Source organism: Epinephelus fuscoguttatus, linkage group LG12 (genome assembly GCF_011397635.1).
Source record: "Epinephelus fuscoguttatus linkage group LG12, E.fuscoguttatus.final_Chr_v1".
NCBI lineage: Eukaryota > Metazoa > Chordata > Actinopteri > Perciformes > Serranidae > Epinephelus > Epinephelus fuscoguttatus.
The window spans coordinates 30,825,742-30,840,284 of record NC_064763.1 but is presented as its reverse complement, the minus strand read 5'-3'; the positions used below and the strand labels follow the sequence as shown (position 1 = coordinate 30,840,284).

General features: G+C 40.1%; 1 protein-coding gene across 1 annotated transcript in view; it reads left to right on the top strand.

The window, feature by feature from the left end:
* Positions 1 to 1,715: 1,715 nt before the first annotated feature.
* coro6 (coronin 6) overlaps positions 1,716 to 14,543 on the top strand; it is an 18,418-nt gene continuing 5,590 nt past the window's right edge. Inside the window, exons 1-3 of the mRNA XM_049591407.1 lie at positions 1,716 to 1,951; positions 6,319 to 6,518; positions 12,560 to 12,682. Of these exons, the coding sequence (XP_049447364.1) occupies positions 6,321 to 6,518; positions 12,560 to 12,682 (321 nt within the window). The 5' untranslated portion in view covers positions 1,716 to 1,951; positions 6,319 to 6,320. The remainder of the gene's footprint in view (positions 1,952 to 6,318; positions 6,519 to 12,559; positions 12,683 to 14,543) is intronic.

The window sequence follows — 14,543 nt, the reverse complement described above, 5'->3', positions numbered from 1 at the left end:
AAAGTGTAATGTCCAAGTCTTCTTAAGCACTAACCATGGTGTATGGTAGTTACGATGGGCCACAGTGCATCCTCGTCACTAGTTGTGAAGCACACACAATGAGTTTTAGGCGTAGTACTTGCGGATGTGCTCAGCATTTCAGTCTTGAGCGATTTTGCAGCTAATTAGCTACTGTAAATCATCTCATTACATGATTTAACAGAGACCTGATATTGGACAACATCAACATATCTTTTACACAGCAATCATTATCTGTACATGGCAAAAACTGCAAAAGAAAATAGTACATTATTAGTTTTTAACTAAGTGGTTTTTTGTAGTTACATGATGGTTTATGTAGAATAAGCTTATCATTTTGTTATAGATCGATGCTATTTGTACCTTTTTGAGGGTCTACGTAAAAAAAAGTACTATTTTTGATTTAATGTGAGTTCTTGGAACAATTTATGTGTGTGTCTGTTTCATTTATGATTATTATAACTTCTTGTTTTGTCTGTTATATCTCATGTTTAGGAGAAAAATACTATTTGTACCAGAATAGATTTGAAATTCTTGAGGGGAGGTTTTCACCATAAGCCCTCTCAGATTTCTTACCTCCCCTGCACAGTCTGTTACAACTGATCACTCACACTTCTCTATACTCTTTTTCTAAAACATATTTTTATATAAAGTTTTAAGTACAGTACAGACTATAGAAATAAAAAATGATAATGATAAAACATCCATCTTTGGTTCCATGTGACATTATGATATATGTACAAGTACTCATTAATTCATATCAATTCAATTTTATTTATAAAGCCCAATATCACAAATCACAATTTCAACAACATCCCTCTGTCCTTGAACCCTCACAGAGGTTAAGGAAAAACTCCCCCAAAAAACCTTTAATGGGGGAAAATATATACATTAATATACATAAAATATACATAATTACAGACCATCCTATCAAGAAACTCCTGTCACTGTTAGAAAGGCTGGAGGATAATCAAAAATACATAAAAATGTTAATAAAATCAAAAAGAAAAAACACATAAATCCCTGCCCTAGGCAAAGATATAAATAAAAATGGTAACTGTATGAAAGTCATGTCTACAACGCACTATAAGCATATTCATGAGACATAATAATGCAGTTATAAGACTTTATATAACTCTTAATAAATGTTTTTAATCATGTACGGCAAGTTTTATATATAAAGTTACCTACAAAGATTATACAGTGGTTATTAAAGCTAGTTCAAGTCTTTATTTCCAACTTCACATTTTAATTAAAGTGGACAATAGCACCATCACACCAAGCTCAGTAGCCAGGGGCAGAGAGACTGGGGTCATGTTGGGCAGCCTCCCAGTAAAGGTGTGCAGGGTGTTGCTGTAAGTGAACAGGTGAGCTCAGCCAAGCTATACATGCTGAATAAAAGTTGCCAGCTGCCATCCCAGCTCAAGGCTTTATATGCATATAATATATTATATTATAATCAATTATAAACAGTATGTTACCTGATGTCATTCAACAGATGACTACCATGACACCTGACAGTCTGCTGACTCACCTGTTTTATATCCACTGTGCTTAAAGTCTGAATTCTTCTATCCGAGCCCACCAGCTGTGACACTGACCCCCGGGGACGCGCTGGCCCCCTGCACCCGGCGCGCGTCACGTTTCCCCGTCCTGACAGAGCCTGTTCGAAAATAGACGGCACCCACCCTACACCCACCCACCCACACCCTCCTCTCTCCCTGCTCTGCCCCGGTACTCTCCCCTCTCTCTTTCCCTGCCGTGGAGCGTCACGCAGTTGTCCGGTGCGTCTCCTCAGCAACTCCAGGAAAGCGGATCGCAGGGGATATCATTCAAAGGAATAAAGGCAGCAGAAGGTGGAGGAGGAGGAGTAGACTACACAACACCAACCGTCAGAGTTGTCCAGGGAAGAGGGGTCTCCCCAAAACCTGAGGTGAGTTGGACTATCTTTCCCTAATATGTGTGTCAGTGTCGGTGCTGCAGTGGGGTGAGAGGTGCGTCAGCTTCTTTACTGCACTGCTGGAGAGGACCGAGCGCGTCCCCACCTTTGGAAATCAAAAAGACACAGTCGGTACATTGTGACTGTGCACTTTCCTCCCCCTGTGGACGGAGCTGATCTTGAGTCGTGCATGGCAGCTGTGGGCTACTTTAAGGAGCACGCTGTACATAACTAACCTCCCCCCTCTCCCTCCTCTCTCCTCTCTCCTTCCCTCACACCTCCTGCGCCCCTGACAGTATGTCCCCGTGTTTATGCGTGTTTGTTTCGGCTGTGTTTTAAATTTACGGTCCGGTTCATTAGCGACAAAGCGCCACAGAGTGCCTTCATTCTGGGACTATTTAGGAGCAGGCTGGCGGGTGGGAGGAGCGGCCGGCCCGGGTGGGACAGTGCAGTTTGTCATGTCTATATTAGGAAAGTGGCAGTGTCATTCTTTCGCTCTGTGCCGACTCTCCAGAGCCGTGCCGTGCGCGACAGAGGAGGGCTATCTCATTAACCTGAGGCAGAATTAAAGGAGCATGCCGGAGGTTTTCCCCTTGTAATTTACTGTAAATTCCAACTCATATTTGTGCCACAGGTTTCCCAAAGTTTTTAGATTGGTGAATAATCAAATCTCACCCCATTTCAATCAGGCAGACTGCTGCTTTAAGCCAAGGAACCAGTGGTGTGTGAGTGGAAGCTCTCTTTAGGTTGTGATCAAGTGTTATGAGCCTTATATCTTTAATTTAATGTTAGTTTTTTGACTTTTTAAAGCCCCTTCTCTTAACAGGGTGTCTGTATGTCTTTTAAAAGACTTGAATTGTTTAGTTATTGGGCCTAATACTGTATTCTACTTGCAGTTACCTGTTGGCAAAATTTAGATTAACTTAACTCACTCTAGTGACCATGTCCCTACATAAAACCTGCTTCTGCATGGGACCACATATTATCTTTATACTTACCTGTAATGCTTGGGTAAGGAGAAGATTATTTGTCCAAAAATGTGTCTTGAATTTTAAAAAATCTATCTTGAAATAGTCTTAAAAACCATTGCATTTAAGTGTGTGATGCACGTATAAACCCTGTCGAAACAAACCCCAATTAAGACATTTTCAATTACAAATCAAATGATGAGGCATGCACAGCAAAAACAAAATACTTGGGGGAAAAAATGCTTAAAATAAAGAATGATTGATAAAACAAGGGTAGTAGCTTTATGTGGGGGGGAAAGGCGCACAATTTAAATACTATTGCTTCAAGTCTCTGACACAGAATCAATAAATAATATATATACAAATAGGCTATGTATAATATTTTGCTCGCCCTGAAATGCCCCACAGCTGGCCCGACTGAAGTGGTGGCTGGAATGTAAATCTCTTGATAACAGAGAGCTTCCAGGAAAGAAACGAGAGCTTCTGTCCTCTCATCAGTCTGGTTGAGTCATGTATCCCACAGTCTGTGGGTTTAGTTTGAGGATAAATGTTGAATATTCTCATGTGGTATTCAGATATCTTCAGTGATGAGAGCAGGATTTGGGTTATTTTCTGTTCACCTTGTCGCAAGTTGACAAATCTGCAGAAAAAAAGAACCAGCCTTTGGCCTCAGTTGTTGCTCCTTGTGGTTTTATTTTAATCGTGAAGAGGCAGACAGTTTGAGTTTATGATCCTCCGCTAAACAAGAGGGAGAACTCTGCTGCATTTATCAGACGTCTGCAGGGACTGATGCAGGCCTATTTCTAGATTTAGGTTTGTGGTTTATGTAAGCCAGTGCAGTCAGGGACTGTATGCTAGATAAGTTTTAAACTACACATTCACATAGGAGTTATATCATGTGGGTGATTGAACGCAACTGCTGTGCTGTGTATTGACCTTGTATCCGTCACACATTAGGTTCTCTCTGTGCTTTTATCTGCTCTCTGTGTCTTAGCGTTGGTCTTTGATGTTTGGTTGTCACATAGTCTTTGGTGGGACAATCAACTATTAATATCTGCACTGATGGCAGGCACTGTTATAGAATATCTCCTGTGTTTTGGGGGATTACCGTCCCTCTGGCCGGGTGCCTGTGACAGCCGCAGTCAAACATATTACAGAGTTTATTATTCAGAAGAAAGCAGAAGGTTATTTAAACCTCCTGAAAACCTGGCTTCAATTTAACATTTTCCTCACCACATAAAATATTCAAGACTGAAAAAACATATTTAGGCATTATTTGTTAAGAGTTAAACACTAAAATTTAAGCTAATCAGGGCTGTGTGGGTGTGATTTGATCAGATCTGATTGACAATGATAGTAAAAACCCACCAGCTGTCATCGGATTCTGACTGAAATGATGCTAAATCCTGATTGGTGCATGGAAGTATGTGAAATCACATTTTTCTAACTGATTGCCGCCCACTTCAAACTAGTGACAAGAGCAATAATTTAAAAAAAGAAGAAAGAAAGAAAGAAATACACAAACCTCTTGAGTAGTTTGACAGAAATTAATGTGTTCATCTGGAACCTATTGCTTATAGTGAGAAAGCGATTGAGGAAAAAAAAGAAAAAGTTTATGGAGCCTTTAAAATGTATTGATGGATACACCGGATGGCAAAGGTGCGATCAAGTCATTTTTTTGCAAGTCTCAAGTCCTTGCACTCAAGTCCCAAGTCAAGACAGTCAAGTCCCACATCCTTAACTTTAAGTTGTGAATCCTAAAACAAGTCGTAGTGCACTCTTCACCAAATGAAATGTCATTTTAACAACAGAAAACATAAGGAAGTTGTTGTATCTCTGTCTGTACGGGATGCAATGAAGTTTGGTATCATTTTTTACAACTGGCGCTCAGTAAGCCGACAATAGTTCTTCATGGTTCTCTCCTGCAATGTGATGTTTCTGCTGAATTGGTTCAAACAAAGTAGGTGATGTGGGGAATTAGGTGTCGAATGAATAGATAAATAAATAATAACATTCTTTTAAATCTTTGGGCTTTGGGGAAGTATTTTCAAGTCAAAAGGCCAAGTGAAGTCCAGAGTCATTGGTGTGCAAGTCCAAGTCAATTTGCAAGTCTCCCTTTTTTTCCCCCGGCAATATCTTTATTAATTTTCAAATACCTTATAAGAACTGGGAAGCAACTGTGTTCTCATCTGGAAGAATGTCGAACGCACACAGATTATTGTCCAACAACAAAATAAAGTCTTTCCTCACATGTCAGACATTTTAAAGATTACAAAATGCAAACAACAATAAAAATAATAAGTTACACGCAATAAAATAAAAGAGGTTTCTCTGTTTTCCAAAGAGGGTTCCCATATTGCTTTCATTGTTTGTACCTTGTATCAAACTCAAAGACATAGTTCACATGAAACATACCAGTACAATCAAGTATTAATAGGAGTTCATTCAGGCAGCTGCAGAGGACATCTACATTTACAACTCGCCCGCCACGTTTATCACAATACTTAAATCAACATTCTCCATATATTGTAGGAAATGATTTAAAAGAGTGATTGTTTCCCTTTAATGATGTATGTCATCTCTTCCAGAGGCAGAGTTGCAGATCGTTTTTGATTTTGTTAAGCTGAGTCTAAAGTCATAAAATATGTGACTCGAGTTTGATCCAATTAATGTGACTCGAGTTAACACCTCTGCTGGATAGTTAGGCCTGTATCAGTTTAACACTCTTTGTGCAGTGAATATAATTAAGAGTGAAGCAGAAAGCAAAGGAACAAATTCACTCCTTGCTAGCATCGCGTAAAATCTTCTATCTCTTTTATGTGACTTTCAGTTTGAATTAAACACCAAAGGTGAGTGAACTGCCCTGTAAATTTTCAAAATAAAAGCACCACAGAGTTATAGGTTTATCCTCACCCTTCAGCAAAGAGCTGCTCACAGCAGCACATTAAGTGAGAGTTACTGTTTAACAACATTTATAACAGCCTGCCTCAAAGACAGTGGTAGCTTAAGCACTGCAGAGGGAGACAGGAAGCATTAAACACTGGGCACCGACTGCAGAGAGGGCAGTGTGTGATAACAAGCTCTTCTGTGGTCTTTAATCAGTCCTGTTTGGTTGAGATCTGATCAAACTCTTTTGCTGAAAGTCTTGCTCCAAGTTAAGGCTGCCATTTTCAGAGGAAATCACCTGTGTAACCATCAAAAAATGAATAGTGTCATGGCACCTTTGGCCCAACATAAATATATAGTATATAACTGTTCACGTGACTCTCTGCTGCTGATTTTCTACTTATATTTGGTTTCTTCCCATTTCTTTCCTTCTGTCTTATTTCCCCATCACTCTCCACTCATCCTCTACCATCCTTACATCCTCTCACCTTCCTCCACTCGTCTCAGCTATGAGTCGCAGCATTGTGCGGCAGAGCAAGTTTCGCCACGTCTTTGGCCAGACGGTCAAGGCTGAGCAGGGTTACGATGACATCCGTGTCTCCAAGGTGACTTGGGACAGCTCCTTCTGCGCTGTCAACCCAAAGTTCCTGGCGGTGATCGTTGAATCCAGCGGAGGAGGAGCGATCCTGGTCCTGCCCCTCTCTAAGGTCAGTGGGGTCAAAGGGGGAAATATTTCTGGGCTGCAGGAAGTGTCTACGAGTTCAGTGTTAATGTAAAATCTGCACCTTTTAAGTTAAGGTTTTTATATGATGCAATTGGCAGTGCATGTGCTCGTTGTATTAACTGTAAATGAATCCTTACCTTTGACTGGACTGTATGTAGTTTTTATTTGGATTATTCCATGTGCTCGACAGACAAGAATATTGGTGCTCCAGTAAAGGAAATGTGTCTCATACCAGAGGAGGACATCATAAAATAAAAAAAAAAGTATGAACCTATTTTGTTGCAGAGTGATTGATATTCAGTTTTGTGCAGACTTTCATGGTCCCCATAGGATGAATCTTATGGACTATGACCCTATGACTTTCCCTCTGGTGCTATCATCCAGCAAAACATTTATTTCGTCACAAAATCATCTTTGCAGAACTACTTTACTGCTACTTACTGCTGATTAGCGAAAGCCTGCTAGCATGCCAACCTTGGATAGTGAGCATGGTAAACATTATACCTGCTAAACATCAGCATGTTAGCATTGCCAATGTGAGAATGTTAGCATGCTGATTTAGCTCAGAGCATCACTGTGGCTCAGTACAGCCTCACAGAGTCATGTCTGTGGACTTATTGTTTCACCGCTGGCCAGTGCCAACAGTTGAAGGTCACCACGGACGACTGAATGAGACAAATAATCCTCTCATTCCATAAATTCAGGCTACAAGCTGTTCCTGCCTGTGAAACAGATTTGTGTGTGTTTAAGTTTTTGATTGTGGATGCTGCGAACAGATAGTAATTTCTAAATTGTGTTTTTATTATGTGTTTGTCAGTATGTTGAAAGAAAACTTAAATTCTCTTAATCAACCTCCTGGGTCGCCCATCTCCGGTGGTGTCAGCGGGAGTTGTTTTTGTCGTACAAATGTCAGGGGAAACAAGAAGGACGAATGAAGAATAAGAGAAGGAAAACTTTACAGGGAGAGAGGAAGATAGTTTGCTTTTTTCCCCCTAAAGGGACAGCCTGTAAACCTTAGTATGTCAGTGTTTATGAAATTACTTTATCGCTTAGTTCATTAAGGTCACACAAGGCAGTGCCATGTTGAAACCAGTGCGGCCACTTCAGTTCCAGATCTTTGTAAGTCTGTATTTTGGACTGTTAAAGTTCCAAAGTGAGCTAACAAGGATGAATGTGTGATATCCACCTAATAAATAAGAGGTAGTAAGGAGGGTGAGCTGATCTTATAGGTAGAAAAACAATTACATGACATTTTATGGTATAGTGTATTTTTCCAATCACCATCCACCTACACTCATTTGTCAGTATTGTCCGGATGTGGCATCAGACTCCATGACTAAGCTTTAGTCCGGCAGCAGCTGAGCATCCTGTAATGTCCGGACAGGATCAATGTTGCATGACATAATCAGCTGGCTGTATTGGGGAGTTCAAAGAAAAGGACTTCTGCAGGCAGCTCTGTACTGAGGTCAAATAAATCCTGTGACTGCAGATGTTTGAAATACATAGAGAAAGATATCTGATCCTCCTATAATATATATATAATTCTTAAGTTCACAGGAGGCTGGTTTTCAAAGCTGATCAGTGCTGAGTCATGGTACCAGCAATGCAATGGTTATTTTACTGTGAGGCTTTATTTAAGTATGTTATCATTCTAATAGCAGAAGATTTAATATTCACTTCTAGCTGTCATGTCGGGGAAGCCTTGGAAAGGATGCCATGATTGCTGAAACAGAAATACCGCGACAGGAAAAGCAACAGATCAGACTTTTAAAGAGGTGATGCTTCAGTGTGGCACGGAGCCTCGTGATGATAACAGCATCGCCTTAAAATAAACGATGCGCATCAGAAAGACAAAACTAAGCTTGTGTCAATGTTTTGATGTGGAGGGAGATAATACTTCAATCCAGTATCATGTTGACATGCTACTCTCGTGATCCTATCTATTATAATGTATTGGTATTGTTTATCACATTTTATGCATTTAAAGGCTACAATAGCTGAGGTGTAGTTTGATAAGATTTTTAATTGTTACATGTTCAAAAACACAATTTATTTTTATGGGCGTAATCGACCAAGTCTGCAGCAATTTACTAAACCTAAATGGGGAAATTTTAGTTGCCCTGTGAGATGCCTGCACTCAGGAGAATGAGCCAGGCTGTCAACATTAACTGCCAATCACAATCCAGCATTACGAGAACTGAGACGTTAATTGACTTTAGTCTGAAAAAATTATGCAATTTTTTTTCAAAAGTAGTCAAAAAAAATTGGTGTTTTAAACAACTTTGGCGCACATGAGATCAATGGTAGTATCATTATTAGAACATAAAGAGCAGAGTGAACAATTTCTCACTTTTTGAGATAAATAATTTAGAAAATTTCGTGGCTGTAACGAGGTCATCACTGCTGAGATTCATCAGCATGTCAGCAGCGATAATTAGTTACAAAGCTTTCTGGAGACACGGGGAAATGGATGTGATTATATACTGGAGTCATGGTGAACAGACATGCTATTAATACACACCAACATGCTCTCCGTCCTCCATCACCCCCCTCTCCGGGTCCCCAACGAGCCACAAGAAAAACTCCCCTTTCAACGCCTCGTCGCTCGGCTATAAATACACCTCTCTTGGGGTGTGTGTTGTATGTGTGCGGAGGGAGTGATATCTGAAAAGTTGATATACATGTTCACACGATAGGAACAGAGAAACATGGAACAGCTTGGATGTGACATCACGATTTTATTAGGCGTCATATTAAAAAATGTTTTTGGCTGTTTCCTGAGAGTCCACCATGATGCTGCAAGTTTGTTTTGGAAAGGTTTTAGTTACATGTTGAAGGTTTTGATTACCACAGGTCTTGTTTACAAAACCAGGGCAGCACTAACTATCAGCGTTGGCCTTACATTACTTCCTGATCCTGCAGCCTCTCTAATAGGGGCCAATGTCAACATGCATTTTTTAACAATTTAAGTTACACTGTTCTCACATGTTGCATACTCCCAAATCACAAACCTGCCATGTGAAGTCTGCTGGGGGCAATAGGTGGGGGATCAGTATGAGTTAGACAGCAATCCTTGCCCCGCTGACAGGATCGATCCTCGGTTGTTTCAATAGAATTTAAACAGCTCTATTTCAACTTACTGTTTGGACCAATAATTTCCCCACAAGGTCAAGTTTTTCCATCATATCACATGATCTTCATCAGCAGATGGAGTTTGCCGAGCATTTATGGCATCGTAGAATTTTTTTCTTGAGCACTTTAAGGACTTTTCGTCTATGTCTGCTTTAAACATTTGTGGAAATCATAGTTGAGAAAACACTCTCATCACAGATTCACCTGGACAAGAAGTCTTGGAAATTGTCCCAAAAAGAAAAGAAAACGAAATTCAAACATGTACAGTTCCTAAATGACAATGAACAAACTCCATCCACTGTGGAAGATGTGTGATATGATCAAAAGCTGGGAAACAGCTACCAAATGGATGCAGTTTGTATAGATGAGTGAGTGAACTGTTATATGTATCAATTCGACCACCCAGCTGGCTGCCAACGTATAGACGCTGACATTTAGTTGAATTAAAGTTGTGACTTCAGGTGAGAAAAAGTCAATGTCAGGACAGGGTCTAATGCCAACGTCAATTTGATACTGACGACAGATGATGCTGATATTTTGTAGGTTTTAAGTTGTTTTCTTAAAGAGCCAGTGTGTAATATTTGTCATGGTTTATTGTCAAATCTGAATCTGAATCTGAATATTCTGTCTATTAATATGTTTATATAAGTGTATAATCGCTATAAAATAAAATTTGTTTGGTTTTCGTAGCCTTATAATTATGCTTTGATATATATCAAAGCATAATTATAAGGCTACAAAAACCAAACAAATACATATATATATATATATATATATATATATATATATATATATATATATATATATATATATATGTGTATATATATAGATAGATATATATATATCGCAAGGGCCTTGCTTTAGAGAGGTCGCCATCTTGCGCCGCCATGTATGTACGGCACCGAGCGGACAATCCAGCCAGCCAGAGAACGCGTTTCGTGTGTATAAATAAACCAACGAAGAAGACAGCGGAAGGAAGGAAGAGGAGGAAACAGCAGAGAGTGTGAGTAGTTTGTCGATAGAGAGTAGTGAAAAGTTTTTTTAGTTATAAAGTTTACGAATGGACCACACTTACCACACAGCAGGGGAGAATGAACCCCAACTGTCATCTGCGACGAAAAGAAGATGCAACTTCACTCCTTGTGATGCACTCTCTGCGGCGCTTTTCCTCCTGATGATATATCTCCCCAACGATGGCAGCAGTAGCACCGAATCCCATTCTGTGCATTCAGCCTCTCTTCTCACCCGCTCAGCATCAAACACATGGAGTTCCTCATCTGTATGCTCCGGCTCAAACAGGTATGGCTCTGGGTCTGTGTCCGCTACAAGAAACTCTTCAAAATCGCGTTCAAAGTCGTCCATTGCAGCTGCTATAGTCCGGAGATATTGCTAGGCTAAATAAACAGCTGAGCTCTGTTTACAGGCTACGCTGTCAGTCAGTGTGCGGGCTGGAGATTGGTGGAGCAGAGAGGGAAGGGGGTCCCTGCTAGGTAGTGTAAATGAGTATGTGTGTGTGTGAAGTGTGTGTGTGTTACGCTAGAAGAGTCAGAGTTTGGGACGGAGTCTTTTACCCCCTGGAGTGTTACCGGAGTTTCTGGAGTGCTCAAATAAACTGGCCTTTTTCCTGAATGCTACTCTGGTCTCCTGCTCGTGAGGGATTCATTACAATATCGTAACATGGTTTAGATTTCTAAATAAACATTCACCTCGTCGCTAGATAGACCTACTCCTGAAAAACTCATGTCTGCGCAAGGCTTTTTGTCCCTATGAGGCCACCGTCATTTACCCGACGGGAGGGGTGAGCGAGTGAGCCCTGCAATCTAGAATTTGACCCCTGATGTCACTGTTTTCAACCCATTTTACAGACTGGCCCTTTAAGTAACCAAAATCAAACATCTTACAAACATCTCATGCCAACGTTATCTTCTACTTGTAAGGTATGGAGAACAAAACCCATCATCTGAAAAACGATGGGTTTTGTTCTCATAATGTTAATATCTACACAACATAAAATTCTGATGTCATTAGACTTTTTAAAGTATCGTCAATTGATTTTCATTCCAACCAAAATTTATCATCTTTTTTATGTCATAATGGGCAACTAAATTGCCAGTATCCATATAAGTACTCTGAATGGGTGGAGTTTAAACTAAAAGGGTGTGTGGTTTTATTGAAAATGGGTGGGACCTGACTTGAATAAAAATAAACTGATCAGAAATTGCTATATTTCTTATTTATCGACCGATCGATCGACCTTCACATCATTCTGTATCACAATAGATTGAACACAGGTACCCAAAGGAGGATTTTCCTTCATCACAAGTATGGATATTTACCCACTTTACTCGGATGATACTCTTACTCGTAAAAAGTACATTACCTGCACCAGATACTCTGTTTCATCCATGTATTCAGCTCAATCCTTCTAGTCTGGAACTGTTTCACGTTGGCAAGAGAAGAGACTACCCTGCACACTGTCCTATTACGTGCAATAAACTTTGTTGGAGATACAATGTTTCACCCCTTAAAAGGTCTAAGGACTTAAACGTTGTATCTCCAATTAAGTTTATTACAACAGCGCAGCATGCAGGTGTTCTCCCTTCCCTCACTAATGGATATTTTCTTCTCTTGTCTAGAAGAAATTAAAGGTGTGCAGGAGCCTTTACAGTCAGCTGTTTCACACTGACATAACGTAACTGAAATGCTGCTACATGTAACTTTAGAAGTCCAAATAACCTCTCGCTTCAAGCCTGGTTTGTCCCACATCTGTTTAAGTTTTTGATTTGTGAATCACCAAATCAATACTTACTACATTTACTACTTTATACTTAGACTTTTGTAAACACACAGTCCTAACTCAGTTGTGTGTGTCACTGTTGCTGTGTTATGCAGTCAGGTCGGGTGGATAAGAACTACCCGCTGGTGAATGGCCACTCTGGACCTGTCCTCGATATCGACTGGTGTCCTCATGACGACAACATCCTGGCCAGCTGCTCAGAGGACTGTACTGCAATGGTAATGACAGTGCGTGTGTGTGTTTGTGTGTGTCAAGAAGTTCTGAGTGGGAGAGAGAAGTTGCAAATACATGTGGAGGAGTTTGTTGTTCGGTGACTCAGATAACAGCCACAGAGGTCAGTGCAGGCTGGGTTTGTCACGTCTGCCTGCCCGTTAAATGAGTGAAGTGACTCAGTCAAGGCATCAGTGTGTCTACCTGTCTGACTGTCCACCCACCTGTTCCGTCTCTTCTCTGTCTTCATAAGTCTGCTCGTCATATTTGGTCCTTCACAAGTTGGTCAGAGTCAGTCGGAGGATGAAAGCACTTATAATTGTGTGTGTGTGTGTCGGGGAGATTTCAGCACGGTGGGATTTATGAAGTGCTTTGATTTGTGTTGATATGCATTCAGCGTCCTTTCATCAAGAGGCTCAGCATGCAGGATATGTACACACAGGAAGTAGAGAACAGCTTGAGTCACCACCATCAATCTATGGTGATTATGTTTGGCTCTACCTGCTGTTAATCACCTCACACCTACAGGAAATTATAATCATGTCACCTTGCAAACTGTGTTGTGACATCCACGTCTGCTTGCCTTTAACTTAATTACAAGTTCTGACAATCTAAAGATACACAATGCAGGATTTTCTCTAAAAACAATGTATAGACTCGTACAACAATCCCTCTCAATCATCAATTATGACTTACTATAAGTGTGTGGTGGTTTATTTTTGGCTTTTTGGTTTATTTTCTGTGTGTGAGATGTTTATGGGTGTGTAGCCCCGCAGTGCTCAGGTGAGTTGTTACTGCGTTTTGGACTGAGGACTGAAAATAGAAGCTCTAGACCTGGTTGTTACACATTGCAGGGATCTGTGATCCTGTAGCTCATAACTGCGTTCAGTCAGCAGGGGTCACTGTGAGACTTGGATAGCACAAGGTGAATAAACAGATACAATTTAACTATGTATTCATAACAAATGGTGCTGAATATCAAGTTAATGGACTGTAAACTCCCCTTACAGCATCTAGGACTTAGAATCCTCCTTTAATTCCCTGTTTTTATAAAAAAAAAAAAAAATTACGCTTCCTGCCATTGTAAGCATTATAAATATAGTTTTGTCATATTGATATTGTTTAGAAGTAAATAACATTATCGGAGAAACTGTCATGACAGTACTGAGTAAGGACATGAAGCAGGAGAAGAGAATCAGGCTGAGTGTCTGAGACGTAACTGAGTTATGAGCTGCTCCACTGACACAGATAATGACACATAACTGTGACACATCCAAGGGTAACTTTTTAGCGATCTAGATTAGGGCTTTGGCTAAAAATAATTTTCTTGATTAACTGATTAACTAATGAGCTGTTTCATTGATAAAATGTCCATCACAATTTCCCAGATTCTTCTTTTGTCTGATCAACAGTTCAAAACACAAAGATACTCAGATAGTTTGCAATATCTGATATATGGTTTCTTTTTACTTCTATCAGTGGTAGCAAATCTAGGAAATAAAAAGCTGCATATGTGAAAAATATAATTAATATGTTGCATTTTACAATAACGTTGTACCTTCTTCTTAGTTACTCCATTATTGGATATTAAAATCGGGTATTTCAGGACTCAGAACTCAAATCTGCCTAGCTTTACATGCTTAACTTTGTTTCCACATTACATTGCTTTGTGTGTGTGCACAAATGTGCAGTGTGTCGAGCATGTCAGCATGTGTCCATTATAACATTTTTTTTGTTTATACTATGACAACATGTCTGTTGACTCAGCGTGTATCTGAGCATCAGCACAGTTGTCACCGAGGACAGATTCGCCCACACTTGTTCACGACGACATCGCAGGAATCTTTGTTGGATCACATGATTGAATTG